This window comes from Bradysia coprophila, unplaced genomic scaffold, assembly GCF_014529535.1.
Source record: "Bradysia coprophila strain Holo2 unplaced genomic scaffold, BU_Bcop_v1 contig_94, whole genome shotgun sequence".
Lineage (NCBI taxonomy): Eukaryota > Metazoa > Arthropoda > Insecta > Diptera > Sciaridae > Bradysia > Bradysia coprophila.
The window spans coordinates 2,696,608-2,716,529 of NW_023504022.1; the positions used below are offsets into that span (position 1 = coordinate 2,696,608).

At 36.5% G+C, this 19,922-nt stretch overlaps 2 protein-coding genes across 5 annotated transcripts in view; one reads left to right on the forward strand and one right to left on the reverse strand.

Annotated features, from left to right (window-relative positions):
- The window catches only part of LOC119084847, a 28,911-nt gene extending 27,688 nt beyond the window's left edge, over positions 1-1,223 (reverse strand). For all 4 annotated transcript variants that reach the window (XM_037194961.1, XM_037194959.1, XM_037194962.1 and 1 more), the window contains exon 1: positions 531-1,223. The gene's annotated coding sequence lies outside the window, so the exon portion shown is untranslated. The remainder of the gene's footprint in view (positions 1-530) is intronic.
- Positions 1,224-5,349: 4,126 nt separating this feature from the next.
- LOC119084838 lies at positions 5,350-18,555 on the forward strand. The gene is made up of 5 exons (XM_037194935.1): positions 5,350-5,772; positions 12,358-12,446; positions 14,747-14,805; positions 15,510-17,094; positions 17,165-18,555. Exons 2-5 carry the CDS (start codon positions 12,360-12,362, stop codon positions 18,284-18,286), a joined length of 2,853 nt encoding a protein of 950 aa, XP_037050830.1. The 5' UTR covers positions 5,350-5,772; positions 12,358-12,359; the 3' UTR covers positions 18,287-18,555.
- The last annotated feature ends 1,367 nt before the right edge of the window (positions 18,556-19,922 follow it).

Consider the following 19,922-nt stretch of genomic DNA (forward strand, 5'->3'; position numbering starts at 1 on the left):
ATTTTGGTGAATTTGTTTGTATGGAAAAGGTGTGTTCCCGCGTATCTTATAAAATGGCGATCTGCCCCCAAAGTATACAGCATTGGTCTCACGCCCTATGAAAAATTATGGAACCGGTCTTCTTATGTGAAATTTATCATTCTAGGTGAAGTCAAGGGTCTGATAACATACAAGAAACCATTTCAGTTTTGAGTGAAATTCATTTTTTAGTAAATGAAGCCTGAAAAACCACCTAATTACTATCTGGCATAAATTAGAGTTTGGAAGAACAAGAACACTAACGACAATGCCGTGCTTCATATAAGAAATTTCTCCAACTTGAATCTAGTACATAAAAAAACTCGATTTGTCAACATTCGACACAGATAAATGAGAATTAACTTCCACTGACTGGTCCGACGCAATGTATGAATGAGTTTTATAATATTTTTGTCAACATAAAAATCTCTAAAAAGCGAAAAAGCGCGTAAAAACCAGTCAAATGGATCAACAGTGGTGAGCTAAAAATATTTTTTATTTTATTTTCTTACCGAAAGTCACAAAAGAATTTGAATTTTCGAAGAAAATGTGTCATCAACGATCATCAGCAGGGCGATTGATATCCACAAGAATACGTCAGCATGATATAGCTTGCGTTATTGTGTTCGAACGAATGTTTTATAAAATTTGGTATCCGACTAGCTGTATACACAGAGACACAGAGTTCTTTTGATGGAAACAGTCGGTCAATTTACTTTCATTTCAAATTAAACAATCCATCAACATCAATCCATCATTAAAATCATAAAACTCGGAAAATGAAAAATATTTTTTCTCCCAAGAAAATTCAATTGATGCAAATTGGTGTTTTTAATCCGCACAGAACAAGGTTAATTTGGAAAATGTTTCGGCCACACGGTTTAAAAAAGAGTTTGTTTACGTCACATCGAAAATGTAAAAAGTTTATAAATAAAACGACAAAATTTTAAAAATGAAACTTTTTTTGATTTATGTGTACAAAACGCCACCACCGTCGTGCAGGTCTTAACGGTTAATAGAACACACACTCCACGGAATATTTTGCATTCATTAAACACCGAAAATTGCCTCAAAACAATTTACGTGCGTCAATTTTTCATAATTTTTTTTTTTATTATTATTTTTGTTTAGAGTTAACTAAAAGCAATTTCGCCCAAAATTAAAAGCTTCAACGATTTCTCCGCTGTTCGCCGACCAACTGAATGAACATATTGGATTCGGAGTGTGATTTTCCGGCTGAACGAATGTGTAGTGTATGTATGTTCGTAAGTGTGTTTCACCAAAATAAACAAGAAACACGGAAAATTCGTGTGATTTTCTTGTAATTTTCACTTGCTCATTGTGTTGTTGTGATAGAACAAACTCATTAAAGAAAAATATGGAAAACACCGCAGGAACGACAAACGATTTTCCGTTTTCGTTTGTTTGAAAACGTTTCAATGAATTCTATAGTAGAGCGATGAGTGAGACATATTTATGATTCGATTTTGTTGTGTGTAGGACTTGTAGGATGGACTGATTTTAAATTCCCATCTCAAAGATCTCATGGACAAAATAAAAAAGGAAACCGGCGTCCACTCTGCCATTTTCAATTAAAGCAACGTCTATGTGTCAAAAGCTCAGAGCTTTCAATTGAAGAGATTGCTGATTTGAGAAACACAACGTTTATATTTCAAGGCAAACTCAATAGGCCTTTCGACCACTGTTTCGATCTGTGAGAAAATTAAATACGTCTTTCGACGTTTTGCATTAATATGCAGTTCAAAAATACCATTTCTCATCAGGCCATGGCGACAGTGTTACTCGATACGGTGCTCTATCGAACACTATACCAATTTGCACACGAATAAGTCTAGCGAATCATAATTGAAATAAATTTCAATATGTTCCTTAACTCAACCACTCGTGGCCAGTGTATGTGGTTAGCCACCACAAAGCTGGACATACGAAGTATGGTACATATACACGTGTTTAAAATTATGAAAGTTTTTTCCAAAACTTCATGAGTCACACGTAAGAGTCATTTGGTCATTTTCCATTATTTATCAACTAGCTTTGCTGCTCACGGTCCTGGTTTGAGATCCTTTTATTACCTAACTATTTACTGTGTCAGTAGTGATATAGTGACATCTAGGATGGAAACTAGTACAAACGAGTCAAATAGGTCTGTTTCAAGGTCATATACCACGGCAGAGTAAAATAAACCAGGCAGGAGCGGTTCATTTTCGAAACGTCAAATAAGGGACCTAGTACACTGTATGAAAATAAACTCAAATGAACACTGACATAAATTGAAAAATTTTATTCGCAAAACAGAAAGGCTACTAGGTATAACAGTTTTCTAGTCAAAACAAGCGCTATGCGCTACTGACTGGTTTACTTTACTCTGCCGTGTATATACCGGTTCTCTAAACAATGCTTTTGCTGGTACAAAAGCTCTACACTCAACTTTCACTTGATATGAACCGATTCAATCGGATTTATTTTGTTTACAAATCTGACAATCGGTTTTTTATCTGGCTTTTCGAAATCTTAAAACCAGGCAAATTTTCCGAAACGATCCACCCTATTATTCTGATGACTGACACTTCCATATTAGATCGAAACGGTGTAAATATTTCAGCACAATGATCTTTGGAATGAGAAGAAAGCATTCAGAGAAGCAGCCCACAGTTTCATTTTTACGTAGGTTCACATAGAACCACTTACTTATGACCGATTTCCATTAAATATGACAATGAGCAATCAGCATACATTTATGTGCCTATAAACTCCACCATAGCTCATAACAAGATTTTGGCCCATAACCTATTTGCAGAGTGCAGATTCTAATAACACGTCTTTACAGCGATGTTTATGGATAATAAGAAAAATTCTTTTAACAAGGTTCAAGATTTAGATGAAATCAAAACAAACTGAATTGCTGAGTTGCATGAATTACTTGCTTCATTGAGTGTATTGGGCTATTTTGATGTGCTATTTAAAGAGAATGTCAAAAAGAGTGTCGAGACCAGTTTAGTAGCTGGTCATTTCTTTCCTCTTTCAAGGTGGCCACACAGTCATCTGTTTTCATTCTGTTTTGCCTCTGTGTACGTCATAGCTGTCACAGCTTCTCTATTCACGCCGTAAGTGTGCCTAAAATTTGAATTTTAAGTGAACGATTCGATGAAAAAGTGAACCGAAAAGTACATTTCAACGCTTCCTCGTATGAAAATGACGCTACGTTAGAAAGACCTCCGCACTTTCCATTTTGAATTTCGACCGCACTTACGGCGTGAATTGTATGAAATGCAACTGTCATGTATGTACATGGAGGCAAAACGGAATAAAAACAAATGACTGTGAATGCAGACTTACGCCCTTTTAACCACAGACGGCAAGCATATGACCAGTATTATTATCGGGTTTATTACTTCCATAGATCAAAGTATTTTTTTAATCTGATGATTTCTTGTACTTCAATTTTTTAAACATGCATTTTCCTTTATAAACGACCATATTACCCAGAGCTTGTCATTATTTTTGTCGTCGTTATTGATAACAGATGAATAGCCGTATATGTGACAGGTTTAAACTGTATACTGTCTGGTCGCATCTTTTTCAAATGTTTAATTGTGTGAAAAAGCAATGATAGGTAAATGCGGTAAATACGCTGATCATTTGTTAAAGAACATTTTTTCAAAATAAATGAAATAAAATGAACAATTAAGCTACTTCACGTTACGAAGTGGCAAATTGGTCAGTTACTTGTTTTCAAAACTACTTTTTTTTCGAATTTCTTTAGTTTTGCCTTTTCTAATCTGAAATATTCTGTCTGGAAACTAAAAATGGGAAGACGTACTAAGTACTTAACTAATCGTTTCATTTTCAAGCGGCATTGTGTCTCTGTATTTCTATTGACCGGAGATCAAAATTCTTTCTATTAAAGATTAGAAAGAATTTTGATCTCCGGTCAAGTCTTGCAGTGTAACGTTTATGGCCGATTTTTCGTATGAATTTCAATGCTTCTTTTAAATTTCACTTTCAATACTTTCAATGTGTAGATTAATCATTGAAGACAATGCCCAAATTTCGATAATATAAAAAAGGGTTAAAAATCAACACCAGACCATTCTACTCATGTAAGATTTACTGAAATCATAGTCGCTTTTCTGTCGTTTTTTTTCTTCAGATTATTCATAAATGGAGCAATTGATAATTGGCAGGGTAAATACATAAGCGAATCGTCAAAAGACAACAATTAACATCAATTTATATGTTTACGATGATCTGACTAGTTTCTATACAAAAACAAATTTTCGTTAGTATTCAAGTCTATGGCTGTTGTAAACGACATGGCAATAACATTGGGCTAGTGTATGTTTCGTTCTAATAATTTTTTTTAATTACATATCTCGTTGAGAATTTCATAAGAAGCACGTGCAAATTCTAACATCTATAATATGAAGTTTTAATGTTTGTTTGTCTGTTTGTTTGTCTCTCTATAAAAGACATTTTTTTTGACGCATGCAAACTTTTGACGCGTGAAAATATTTTTTGGTCAAAATCTATATTTGACAAGCAATACCAGGTACTGCACTTGTGTTACATAAAAGTTAAGACTAGAAGTTTCACTAACAAGTTGAAAAAAGTGACTTTCGTCGCTTAAATAGTATATTTCAACATAGACCAATACACACATGGTGTACGTATGCTGAGAGCGCATCACGAGGGATGTTTACTAATAATGGGAAAATATTGGGCTATATTGATATATTACGTCGTACATTTATGTGTAATTCACGATATCCTAATAAAAGAGAATGTTTTGAAAATTCGTTACGAATGCAAGGAGAGCCGAGGTCCAGTTTTTCCATCCGATAGTACTATTTCATTTGTATATCTAGTAATTCACTCAAAATTCAAATTCTAAAGCGCACCAACACTGTGTAAATTCGCACATTTTTGTGAGTAAGCCCAAAAAAAACCGAAAGCCCACCGTATTTTGTACGATGCTAACAGTACGTTAACAGCTTTCCAGTTTGTGGTGTTTATATATACTCTAACTCTATCCATGGAATGTACTATGATCACGTTGATCATCATCACTTCTATTTTCTGAGTATTATACAGCGCGACGATCGCATAATACAAAAGTTTGTGTAAAGTGTAAGAAATCTTATGTACACATTTCAGATACGAGATGATATACACACATAGCTATAGAGGTGTCTACCTAGAATGAGGTTTTTTTTTCCTTCGTTTGATTCTGTGTTGTTATTATATGTGTACATAAAATGAGAATTGATCATCAGACTCCACAGACACAGTTAATGATTATTATTCAGAAAATGTTTAGTTTTTGATAAATCATTGCCGAATCAACATCTCTTTAATTATTATACAGACGAGAATCGCTCATACACATCCGACTCAGGGCATTCGAATTATTTTGCGCGTACATGATAACAGAGTAATCGTATAAATTGTGTCTTGCTGGTGTGATCATTTATGTGCTGCATACACTGTCTGTGTGTATTTCACGTGCAATTAAGATAATTTTTTGCCATTGAATGAAAAGATATTCTTAAAAGTGAATAAAATCGTGATTTTGGTTCATTGAAACGTTTGAGTGTAACACTCAGAATTTGTCGAATGAATTTTTTGTTTGCACCGTAAACCAATTTCGTTTAATGAGCTGATCTTTGAACGCCACATAAGGAATTAGGATTAATATATTGGGTTCTCCACAGCATTTCGTACGTCTGTTTTGAGGTAAGTCTTTTCGTCACATCAGAAAACGAAAAAAATGTCCGAAATCAACGCACTGTGCGTTGCCGAAATACGTCAAAATGTTGAAAATTGTTGAAACGACCACTTTTGACCAATGAAAGTGTAAAACAAGTATGGTCTATTGTCCGCCCGGAGGACATAAAAATTTCATTTTCGTACTTAAACGCACTCATTTTCATATTATTTTGACATAAAATGTGAGTGCGTTTAAGACGAATTCGTCGATCGACCATACCTGTTCTAGACTTTCATTGCTTTTGACTCCCCAGTTTCACTTCTCACATTTTTAAATTGTTGCTATTGATGTGTTTAAGCTGCGTTTCCTAAGGCTCTTAGTTTCGTGTTTAATTTCGGGTAAGTCGGTAAAATTGCTGAAAATATTGAAAATCTGGTAATTGTTGACCACTTTTGACTTCCTAGGACGATGCCATACATTTTAAATGGTTGTTTTCAATGTAATTACGTTAATGTCGTTTTCTGTGAAGAGTGAAATTATTTGCGAAGAAAGATCAGTTGTGTGATAACCTCACTATTTGCCCAAAACCTCGGGATAAACTAAATCTATCACTTCCAGAACTTTTTTGGCTGTAGACCTGTACTGTCGAATGCACCTACTCTCATGAACATCGGTCGTTTGACATTAACTTTAAATGGCTTCAAAGTTAGCGGTTTTTTTGTGTAGTGTATCCGGAAAATGACGACCATATTTCCGCCATTTTGTTTCTATCCAAGAAAAAAGTTCTTCCATCCGACAAAAATCACTTCTATCTCGAGTAGGGTGTAGCGGTTTTTACAAAATGTCTTATTTCTTTTAAGGCTCAGCCAGAAATCCACTCAGCTGAAAATTTTCAAAAATCGATCTGGTGGCAGCACAAAATTTTTTTCTTCCATAAAATGATCAGATGGACCAGCTGAGTGGATTTCTGGCTGAGCCTTAAAAGAAATAAGACATTTTGTAAAAACCTCTACACTCCAATCTCGAGCGATTCTTAGTTTTACACTAAAACGGTAATTTTACCGTTAATACCCGTTCCCCGACCTGAAGAAAAAAATTTGGTTCCACAACTTTTGATGCTTTGTTTTGTTACTGTAATATTTTCTTTTTCTTTGAATTTATTTATTAAAGTAACGTCTCAGCTGCTGGAAATGTCAGAAAAATACGACTCTACTAGGGACAAGACTTTTCTTTTCATAAATAAGTTCGTTGCATTGCTAGGAGAGATAAACGCGTACGGGTCGCCCGTCGTCGCCTGTAAAGCACATGTTTATTGATTAAATAACCAAAATCAAATAGTGAACCGAATATACTCGTTTTTTATTTGTGTCGTATATTAACAAACGTGAAGTGTGTTTGTTATGCCGTTTACAGCATCAGATTAAATTCTAGCGAGAAATCAAAAAAACAATTTTTTTTTGATAATTCTTATGTCTATCGTTGGTGCTGTTACCGTTATGATATTTTTTATATTTAAAATTCTTTATCTGAGCATAAAAATCGAAGACACTCAGACGTGTGGAATGTGTAGATTTTGTGTTTAACGACTTCATATTTTGGCACCGAATTTTTAATTCGGTCTTTGATGTGAATATCGTTAAGGTACAAGGAAATTTTATGATTGGAAAACATATGACCGACCGTAATTTTTATTACTTTTTGAATTAGAGTCACGACTGTAATCGTAACCTATTTTTTATAGAACTAGGTTGTGCAGAGAACAACGGGACAGGGTACAGTGAAGGCACCTTCACATTTTTCAATTAATTCGGATGTTTCTTTTCACGAACTTCCATTTCACCTCACTTTTGAACCCGTTCTGACCGTTAAAGTCAATATGTCAAATAGCGTCTTCTTCTGTCAAATAAGCTGTCAATTTCACAAAGCTAGCCTCAAAAAGTGAAATGTTCATATAAATTTGCTGACATTGTTGTTTCAAATTGACAGCAAGTTTGACGTTTCAAACGACATTCACAACGATCTATTTTGCATTAATCTCAAAGCATTGCAAAAATTTCCAAATAATTGAAGGAGATTTTGACTATTTGCGCAGAATTTTTTTTCACTAATTTACTTCATCCAGATGATAATTAACCTGTCACAAACGACTATTCATCTGTTATAGATAACGACGACAAAAATTATGATTAGCTCTGGGTAATATGGTCCCTCATACAGTAAAATACATGTTAAAAAAATTGAAGTACAAGATTTGAAATCAACCGATGAAAGTAACAGACGCGATAATAATACTGGTCATATGCTTGCCGTCTATAACAGGTTAGCTATCAGTCAGTCAGGCCCTGCTAACCATATTATATTTTATCAGTGTAACTAATTAATTGGAATTGCTTGTATTGATTTCATTAAAATCAGCATACCGTAGTACATCATCTCTTGTAGCTTCGCCGATAGCTGATTCTACCGATGTGTGGAAACAAGAAATCATTAATTTTAATTGCAGAGCTAAACGTTTTCAACCGAACAGTAATGCACGGAAACGGAGAGCAGAATGTTATTTTCTACGTCGCTATAACGTTAAATTATCTGCCCACTCCATGTAGCTTAAAGTTTAAGTTTAAAAAAATTAATTTTTCTTTTTCGATATAAAATTCGATAATTTTATTCAAATTTTTTGATAAATAAAATATTGATGAGTCATATCACTGTGTGTGCTTCTCTTACCTTGACTTTTTAAGGCGTATACTCGAGAAATAAGCAACAACATCATTATTGCATAAGAATTTATTTATAACTAGTCGAGTACCCGGCATTGGCCAGGATTATTTTGGTGACGGAATATTGAAATATTTTCACGCGTCAAATATGTTTCACGCGAAACAACAAAATCGTGCGTCAAATAACGCATGAAAGTGAAATAAATTTCCGCGCGAACGTCTTAAATTTTCCTCCAAGTTCCGGTATGCCAAGTTTCCGTGACTTTCCGTCTGGGCTCAAACAAGAGAGATAAACAAATAAACCAACAAACGAACAAACATTAAACTTTGTATTATAGGTATTTACGTGGAAATGTACGATGGATGAGAAAATACAATTGATCCATAGAGTATAGTGTACACAGAATACGAGCGGTTTGTTCGCGATCAGATATGTATGATTCGGATAATAGAATTGTTTTAATTATAAAATATAAATAAAATTCGCACAATTTGCATTAATTGAATGGAGGTCTGATAGGAACTTGGTTCTGTTGGGTTTTTGGTTATTTTTTTCACACTTTTTGATTCTAAATTAATAGTTTCAACCGGAAACGCTATTGAAAATAATTTTGCAGGGAAATAATGAAAAATGTCTAACTGAGACCAAGGGGTCGATAGTTAAAAAAAAGTCGTGTTCACTACATTTCACTTTATTTAGGCAGAAGTCGATTGTAGATTGTTATCTTCTCCTTTTTTATACTGGAAAATTTACGCAGCTTGAAACTCCTCTGAACCAAGCTACTCTCTCAACATTTGATGTTCTAGAAGCACTGATACGCATATATAACATCCCAACAAAAATATCTTCGAGAAAAGTGTGACGCAGTCTTTGAAGTACAATTTCTAAAATGAATGATATCGCTAGAGTTGACGCTTTCAGCTTCGTTACGCAAAAATTAAATTTTACACCCAATCAGTTCAAACAAGCTGGCTTAGTTTTTCTCATCATCTGCCAAATAATTTTTACCAAAAAAAATTTGACTGGAAACAACCAAAATTTTACCAAAAAAATCTGCATCGCATGTGGCAGATAAATTTTCTTGCTGGTCTGTTCCTGAACATTTGCCACTTTGCGACGCAGATTTTTTTGGTAAAATTTTGGTTGTTTCCAGTCAAATATTTTTTTGGTAAAAATTATTTGGCAGATGATGAGAAAACCTAAGCCACCTTGTTTGAACTAAAATTGGATGTAAAATTTATTTTTTGCGTAACGAAGCTGAAAGCGTCAACTCTAGCGATATCATTCATTTTAGAAATTGTACTTCAAAGACTGCGTCACACTTTTCTCGAAGAGATTTTTGTTGGGATATCAGTCGTTTTAGAAGTTTAGAACACTGCTTTTTATAACAGTTTATAACAGAAATTCGGAAATTTGGCAAAATTTGACTAGATTCGAAAATTTGACGAAAATCAAAAATTTGACGAAATTCAAAAATTTGATGAAATTTGAAAATTTGACGAAAATCGAAAATTTGACGAAGAAAGTAATTCTCTATCTGCCACCATTCAAGAAATATCTCCAAAACCCCAATTGACCCCACCCATTTCCAACTTTCGACATTTTTCACAAATGCCCTTCTGTTCTACTCGTAAAACTCTGAGACTTTGCTGAAGAAAGTAACTCTCTATCGGCCACCATTCAAGAAATACCTCTAAAAACATAGTTGACCCACCCATTTCCAACTTTCGACATTTTTCACATATGACCCTCTGTTCTACTCGTAAAACTCTGAGACTTTGCCGAAGAAAGTAATGCTCTATCTCTCATAACCCAAAAAATATTAGTCCTTTCATCCTACGCTCGAGTAGCTCAAAATTTGGTCACTCTAATCACTCTAGCTCAAACGAATCTGCCCCGATTTTTTTAATTATTTTTACGAATACCTTTCATTTGATGGGTCGCACGCCTCTGTAGGTTTCAATACAGCTAAGCTACAGCCGAAAACGCGTTCCCGACCCTCGAAAACCACACTCAGAAACCACTTCGAGGCCAATAAAACAAAATTCTGGTTTTTCCTGGGGTAATGGCGTATCACATTTTCATTTTTTTGCCCACCCTGAGGTTCCTGCAAAATTTCATGGAGATTGGCTGACTAGTTTCCGAGATCGACCGTCGATAGATAGATAGATAGATAGAAACATGCAGAGTAAGTTGAAAGATTTTGATTGTTTGGAAAGAGTCAATTTGGTGCATTTTCTATGAAAAGTGCCAATTTCAAAACGATGTATCTCCGGTAATTTTAAAGCTACATGGTCGAGTGATAGCTCGTTTTGCTCGTATTTGAAGCGCGAATAAGATAGATAGGATTTGTGGTGATACAGGCCAAAGGAAAGAAACTTAAATTCTCGCCTATATATAGTTGCCGCGTCTAAAAAAAATTTCTTCGTCCTTTTTTTGGAAGTTAGACTGCGTCAAGTCCTCCGCTAACGCTCCGGACATGATAATCACTAATCTCGATTGGAAACAACTGGCGATTTTCACGTCCGACAGATGTCTCTGATTCTTTGCACTTCTTAGTGATGATATTGTTTCCACTACGTATTTCTGTCGCCACTTTCTATATTCAATTTGTAACGTTTGCAGTAGATATTTTATACAACGCAGTGTGCGTCTAGGGAGATAAACCATGGGTTTCTTCAATCTGCCAAATTTCATTTTATATGCCTAGAACCAAGGTAAATATAGTGAGAAGGTAATGACATATACAACCGAATCAGATGTGCGGTGGCACGAAAGTTCGATACAAACGCCATCTCATCCCTTTGTTGAAAGCAAAAAATGGAATAGAAAGTCGGGCCATCTGTTGTGAGATAGTGAAAATATTTTTGTGAAGTAAATCATAGTCAACCATTTTAAAAGAAGATGTCATTGGCATCGAACTTATGTGCTAGGCCGCGCGTCTGAATGGCATTACCTCCTCACTATATTTACCTTGCCTAGAACGATAATCTGGTATTTATCCCTCTAGTGGAAAACTGTTTATTGACTGAGTTGATCACGAAGACGGTGGCGTTTTTCTGTGGCGCCAACTAGGTTTGTGTAAGTCTATAAGTCTAACACCAGTTACGAGTCGTCTAGAACAAAAGATGACGTTTCATAACCATAAGAAACAATGTTTTAGTTACGAACAAAAGACTAGCTTATGGACTATGACGTTTTTACCTTAACAGAAAAAAAAATATTTTCTTCAAGTTGACTTTTCACACAATAGACGCTTAAAAAGCCATCCATGTTAAGAAATGCCACCACTTTAGAAAAGAATTTCTTACAAATGAATGAATGAACGAACCATTCAACGAAACTTAAGTGACGTTACGTCTGAAAGTACCGTAACTTGAAGACAATTCATAGGTGTAATTTAACAAATTTGATGCCAACCGCCTTCTCACCTGTTCTTCCTTGGATTAAATAAATAGAAGTTTTGAAGCAAGGTTCCGAAAGAACAGGTTAAGATAACTCTGAGTTGATCACGATGGCAGTGACGCACAAATTGCGTCAGCGGCTGCGAAGTTTGTATGAAAAATGAACTTAACAAAAAACATTTTCTTCGCGTTGATTTCACACACAATCTGTACTGAGTGCGTTTATCATTTTCGGTGTCACCCGCCTTCATGGCTGTCCTAACCAGTTCTTTCAGAACCTTGCTTGGAAAAACCTTCACAAAATATTATGCCTCTCTCAATTGCTTTAAATTGGTGGACGTCTCACCCGTTGAATCCCTCTTACAATCCTTAGAATCGCATTGTCCTATTGAAGTTGCAACTTCTGTATCCTAAAGTTTTACTTAAACAACACACTTCACATACCAATTCGATTTTATTAATAATATTTTTCTTCCGGAATTCTTGTAGAAATGGGAAACACATTGTGCAAAGAAAGAATTGAACGAGCCGAGAATTCGAAAAGTCCTGTCGATCGAGTGATTGGACGATGTGCACAGGTAAATTCATCATATTGCATAAGTAAACTTTAATTGAATTTGAATCGAAGAACAGTCCATAAATATACTTACAATGCGCGAATGTATTACGAACATTTTCGCTCAACGAACCTTGAAATCAAAATCAGTTTAGCACCTGACACCCGGCTCTGTTCTGTTTTATTAAATCCGGCCATGCACAAATTTATTGATTTATAACGCAAATGTAGCAAAAATATTTACGCTTTTAGTTGTCATATTCCGACGAATTGGGCAAATTAGAATGCTCTCATGTGCTAAAAACAATAACAAACAAATTCAAACTTAATAAATAGTTTATGGTTAACAAAATGGTATATATATATACCTCTCTGTAAGCATTTAGCGATTCATTGCGATGAATATTTATATACGACACGACATACAATGAAAATGTATGATGTCATTTCGTGTACGTTTTAATTTTGTCAGTTTTGATAGTATTATTCGTTGTTTGTGTTCGTAATACATCAGCTTTTGTTATTAAGCGAGAAAGAACATTTTCGAATTGATATAAGAGATGGGTTCGTATTAAATAATAGGACTGTGTAAATGCAGACATCATGTAAATTTGTGGTGGCATGACTGACGACCAGCTGACCTTTGAATAAATTTAAATTAAATTTTTTTCTGTTTTGACAAAAACAACGAAATATTTTTTGCGTAGAGAAAATTTGTATTTCATCTCGACGCAATTTTTATTTGGCAAGCGATTCACTTTCAAAGTATTTAGCCGACGCACAGATAGAGCTTTGAAGCTCAACTTATACCTAGCACCCCATAGAATGATAGACTATTTTAAATACGGGCTTTTTCTCCATAAAATACGAGAGGAAAATGGACAAATACAACGCACTCCAAGCATGAATGATCGTAGTGACAGCTGTCAAATGGAGTACTAATTTTTATGAATTGTTTTGCCACTCATGCTCAGCGCGTTGACCGAGACGATCTTAGGTGCATTTTGAAGTTTATGATCACGTTTGTCCACGAAATGACAGAAGACCGACTTGCACGATAGCGTTCAGAAATATCTCGTTAGGTCCACGTTCTGTATAAAAACCGAGATTGTAATCAAAGTTGTGTTCCCGCGTACCTTATAAAATGGCTATACTTTGTTAGAATCGGGATTTAATAGACGAGGCAAAGATTCGAGATGTTGAGTTAAAGACTGATTTAATTGAACTAAAAAATGATTGTACAGAACTACTTAGTCTATACGAATATATTGCTACTTTGTTAAGGAATATAACTTCATGTTCAATATACGGTACTCGTCAACATCGTCAACGTCGTCAACGTAACACCACTTAATTTTTCGTTAAGTTGTCTTTAACCTCAATCCACTGATGTTAACTGCGTTCAATTTACTGTTCTTGATGAACATGATGTGTTGAGCCTGAAGCCTTAAGACATATCCTTATTTTTGTGCGAACTATTTTACACAATTAGGTGGAATTGAACACCTATGGTAACAGTATTGAAAACACTTAAACAGTAATAATGAAGCTTTTGGCTACCGTTACCGTTACTTACTGTCGTTGACAAAATATCACCTTCTATGCAACTATGTCGTTTTGATTAAATAATAACCAACGTGCCCGTACCGTGACGTATTTATATAAGACAGTTGCTCACCAGAGGCAGATGTTTGTAAAGTTCGTTGACAAAGGATTTTCAAAAAGACAATCTTTTGAGGATTTTCTGTGCTGTTTTTCAAGTTTGAGGTGCGGGAAAACAGGATAAGTAGGAAAATATGGAGTTTTGCTTACTTTCTCGCGAATAGCTACCTTTGTACAAATACCTTTCATTTTACAATCGCACACTATTTTTGATCGGAAACATCCAGAGATATGCTTGAAAAACTAGTGAAAAACCGGCTAAACACACTGTTGTAGACACCAGGTCGATTTTCCTAAAATTTAGATTTGTCTCGTCAATACCTTTTATGTGATGTACACCGCACAGGATTCAGCGGAAAGTGTTCGAAAACAGGGACAGAAATTTGGAGTCAAGTTCTAGGAACAATGAATTTGATTTGTTTTGTCTGTGTTCACTAGCTTTCCAGCATATCTCTGGATGTTTTCGCTCGAAAATAGTACTTTTCCCGTTTTCCCGCAGCTCGAAGAGTTCCAAAGATTTTCTTAGTTGTCTGAGGAGTTTTTGAGGATTTTCTTCGATTTTGAGGATTTTCTGATAACAGGATTTTCTGTGGATTTTCTTTCGACTGACACATGATCTATCCTTAAGTTAATAACGGTAATATTTTTGTTTCTTTGCAGATCTGTCCGAGCTCCTTTGGTAACAACAAAAGTAACTCAAATTACTGGAAAAACAATATGTAAGTGAAACGAAAGTGTTTGTCTCGTCTTCGCTATTTACATATCCGTAGTGCATTATCGTAAGTCTTAACCGTCCCAGTTTCACATTCAATTAGATTGGTAAATATTTACCGCAGATTAAGTTCGTATCTTTGAGCGAATGTCAGAAAATTTGAAATGTTAACGTTTAGATAAAACAGATTGGTCGTGTACACTGAAAAACGCCTATAGATTGATGCCACTCTTATGTATTTTGTGATAGATCACAGCACTGCTACTAGCATGAACACTGAATTGCCAAATTTGGAGGCTTTAGTGATACGAGCTACCGCTTAGGATTGTTTGTATTGTATGTTTTAACTCATACATTGAAAGCAAGTCATCTATCTGTACAACAGAAACGCAGTGCCCACTGTGATTTCATCAGCCTACGAATATTTTCTATGTTCATGCTAGAAGCAGGGCTGTGGCTAGATGGATGTCTTGTTGTGTCGCATAATATTCTGTTTGTTTTGTGACAAAACACAGAGATTAGGTCCTGAAAAAGACAGGTCTGAATTATCTGAGACCTGACGTGAAACTGTCCTGATAGAACTGAAATTTTATTTTAAAAATATTTTGACGTGCCACTGTTCTGCACAGCTAAAAAATCCCACTTTCGTATCCAAACCGCGCTCTTCTTGATTTCTCTAATTTACAATTACTGATAAAGCATCAATTTCAGACTGGAAACCGGTCCACCAACACGCCATCAACCCAAAGCAACGAATCCGAACGAATGGCGAACTGTCACACTGAACACCGTTCCGAAGTCAGATCCATCCATTCCAGGCAAACTTTCCGACATTCCAATTGCCCCGCCGCGGAAAAAACGGAACACTTTGCAACGGAATCCCGGTGGTTTCAGAGAAGTGTTCGGAACGCCCAGCAGACGCTCGTCATGTGATAGTTTAGAAAAGTTTAACAGACCGAACTTAAATGCGAAACGGAGAAATTCGAGCGACGATTTCACTGACTTCTCAAAGGATTTGCCTTGTGAACGGAAAATCTCTAAAGTTGGCAACAAGAAGTCGGATAAATTTCTCGGCGAAAATTTGTCGGATTGTTTGTCGAATTCACCGTTTCTCGCATCGACGCCAATATTGACGAAAAGAGTGGACAGCTCGTCTACGAACGTACCCAAAGATGCTCTTGAAACGTTTGTAGATTCTCACGTCGCTCAACCCGACCGATCATTGAATATTTCCAAAATTGTACCAGAACAAGCCCAACAACCAAATATAGCCGAATCAAAGCAAAGCCAACCCATTCAAATGCATATACAGTACTCGAAAGAACCGGAAAAACGACTGCCTGTGCTAACCGCCGCCAAAAGTGCAGTAGACGAATCTGTTGACAATTTGGATAAGCGAACCGAATTTCTAATGACAATGGTAAATCATGAATTCAACAACTCAAATGAGCCGCCTCTCCCATCACAGCCGGAAGAAGTATTAACCGTGCCGAAGCGTAGACGATCGAAAAACATATCCAATGAAGATACTGTCACTGTTACAAGTGCCATTTCTGAAACGAGTAGCCAACCTAAATCGGAAGTAATCGAACAAGTCGTTGAAATTCTTCGAAATGGACAGGTCGGGTCAGGCCAAGACTTGAAATTGGATGTGACACAAAAGAAAAAGGAATTCCCAAAATCCAATCCTGATTCACCCAACATTTACGCTCATTTGCAGCCGATCGAGCACGAGCTAATCGTTCCCGTTCGAAAGAATTACAAGTGCATCTGCGACGACGAAGACCATGTACACAAGCATTCACATTCACGTAGTCATGGTCATTCGCATGAACATTCAGATATTGCTGATGGACGATCTAGTATCCCCGATGGTATCATAGAGCATGTCAAAGTGGAAGAGAATAAGGTCCAAGAGAATGTTTCACCGAAAAAGCCAGAACGTGACTTCTCCAGGTATCGAAAATCGGAAGATTTGTCCATATTGGAGGAGCCCAGAGACGAGTCACTGGACAGTGTCATCGAATCCCAAATTATACGACCGGAACGCAAAAAAGGCCGCAGCATTTCTAGAGACAGTTTACCGTTACCACCTCCCCGACCAGTCAAACTAATCATCGATCGAAAAATAAGTTTGCCAGAGCCGAACAAAGCAGCCAAAAGCCGAAAGATTAGCTTACAAGAACCGATGCGCGGATTATTCGAAAATCAGAAACTTCCTGACACTCCCGTCACACCGTTAAACACGCCGATGCTGAACGATAACGAGTACGAGAAAATCGAGACATTCCTGAAGGTGAGTGAACTTTTGCGTCGTCGCTAAGATTCGAAGGATGTTGTTGATGCTAGCCAGTATTTACTTTCAGAAATGCAGCAGTTCCCAGTCATTCCTCACTAAAGAATTGATGGACCAATTGGTGGATAAAGTGTACGGTTACTCGAGAAACTGGGACGACCAAATGGAAGAGGGCATGTTGCACACAAAATGTAACGATGGTTCGGAAAAAGTTGGTCCCAGTTCAAAATTGACGACACGAAAAATTTCCGTCATCAAAAAGGATTCGCCTCCGATTAACATCCAAGAGAATATTGCCGAGGTCAAAAAGGCAACGTTCTTAATCGGCACAACTGATCTGCAAATAGAAGAGCCCATTGCGTTAGTAAAAGAAAACGCCGTTGTGCTTCAACCGGCCGATCCGATAACACCAAACACATCGAGTCTCATCAAACGTACTGACACAGTTCTCGAACTGCTACCAAACGGTGCTGCACGAGTTGACCAGGCTGAAACCACAGATAAAACTAAAAATGATTCTAGTCCGACATCTGTTCCAACGACTTTGACTACTGTCGCATCTAATCCGGATCTTGAAGTGGTGAAAGTTTTGCTAAAATCTACTGAAATTAATCGAGGGTCTGAGACAAACGTCTTGAAAGACATCTACAAGAAGAACCAGGAGATCATGGACGATTTCAAGGACTACTTGGAAGATAAGAAAATCAACGAAGAGATGATGAAAGTGGCCAACAACACCGAAGTGAACGTAATCATTGACGAAGAAACCGACAAATCTCACAGCCTGTTCCCCGATCACGTTAGCGTAAGCAGTTTCGATTCGGCCAACGACTCCGACACCGATACCGACGACATAGCCGCGAACAATAAACGATTAGCCATTGCCGATGAGCCACGCCGTGGCAGTATTGTCGACCATGATCAATGGTTTCTGAAACATCGCGATCTATCTAATCAGGGACGTCGGGGATCGGATTGTCCAACCTATGACACAACGAAACTGTTTCCATTCGGCAAACGAGAGAAAACCTATTCGGAATCGAGTGAATTCTTCTTCACAGACGATCAGAAAAAGTCAAAAAGTTCCGACCATGTCAATTTGGATGGGGCCGACGCATTTGACCATTCCACTTTGTTGAAATACTTCAATACGACCAGTCCGACAACCAATCTGAATAAAACGCAAAATTGATCGAGATGTGGACGTGGGAGCCTTAGTCTTAAAGTTTACTCTACGAGGGTGTTCGGCTGTTTGTTATAGTCACAGTATATACCAGTAGTTACCATTGAGTTACCATAGAGTTACCACAAGCTTTCAAATAAAAATGTCACGTTCTTTCGTCACATCGAACCGTCGTTGTACATATATAGATAAAGTGTTGCCAGGTAAGGTGCTATTTACATTACACATATGCAGTGCAGTTATTTGTTGATGCTATGCAATTAAACTTTCCAATTAAACCATTTGTGTATTCATTTTTAGTCCATTCTTCGATTGCTACTTGTCACCTCAGACTCTCACAGAGAGTGCTGCCGATGAGATGTGATGTATTCTGCCTTATACTGCTTTTGGATGCTGCAACTTCGACATCATTTCTATCTACTCATATACCGAAGTTGCGTAACTAAACAGAAATGTTTGATCAGAACCCAATCCAAAATGATTATCTTAGGCACACTTTTATCATGGCAGAGCCAGGCAGTAGCGCTTGATTTGACTAAGAACCTGAATTATCTAGTAGCCTTATATTGCGAATACAATCAATTCAATTTCAGTCCGTGTTCATTTGAGTTCATTCTCATACAGTGTATTAGGTCCCTTATTTTGACATTAGAAAAATGAATCACTCCCTGCCTGGTTTATTTTACTCTGCCGTGCTTTTATATCAATGAAAAGTTTTTATTGCAGCTGTGTCTTGGCTTGTGTTTCTATTACATGGATTACTAAAATTAGCTTAGTGACTACAGTTTTTAGTAGGGAAAATTTCATTGGAATAAATCACGGCACTCCACCTTCCAATCACCAACCCACAAGAAAATAAAATAAAATTGGAGTCTACAGTAAACATAGACATCGCCCAAAAACCACAGTGACGCAAGTTCTTATATCCACTTACAAAATAGCGGATATTGGTGGGAGTGACAGCTTCGACACACACAACAAATACGTCACAAATGGCGGATGATGACGAAACTACTGTAAGGAAAATTTTTAAATTAGCGAAAAATATGTGTTGAAAGAATGGAATTCAAACGGACGAAAGTCGATAGACACTGCGTTTCTTTCGTACAGAAAGTTTCGTGTTTGGAAACCTAAGCTCAAATGTAATAGATTTTTTTATAATTCCCGTACATTTCTAGTATTTTTGTCAGGTAATTCATTCTTTGCCATTTTTTTGTTGAAATAACTTCATTCTGGTAAAATATCCATGAAATGTCTTGGCTGTTGGCTCACGAAAATTTTATAGCGCTGACATTATCAATTTTCTGACGAAATGTACTAGTAATGTAATAGAAATATACGACGATCTATTACATTTGATTTAGTTTCCACACAGCATTTCCTATATGACATCGATATTTACCGAAGATATTTCACACAAAAATAGAGTGCAAATAATGAAGTACCTGAAAAAAATTGTAGATGTGTCGATAGACAGGACTCCTGTGCCACAGGAGGCATGCTTTCTTTAGGTGAGTTAACACACAACAGAGGTAATTTTGTATGCGTAAAATAGTCTTCAAATTTGACATCTCCCGCATCACAAATAGACTGTTATGATGAAAGAGAAAGAAATATTTTGACAAGTACCCCAAGACAACTTATA

Coding starts and splice junctions, on each gene's coding strand:
- LOC119084838 (XM_037194935.1), top strand. CDS start 12,360: ATGGGAAACACATTGTGCAAAGAAAGAATTGAACGAGCCGAGAATTCG. Junction 14,806..15,509: donor AATTACTGGAAAAACAATAT/GTAAGTGAAACG, acceptor CATCAATTTCAG/ACTGGAAACCGGTCCACCAA. Junction 17,095..17,164: donor AAATCGAGACATTCCTGAAG/GTGAGTGAACTT, acceptor ATTTACTTTCAG/AAATGCAGCAGTTCCCAGTC.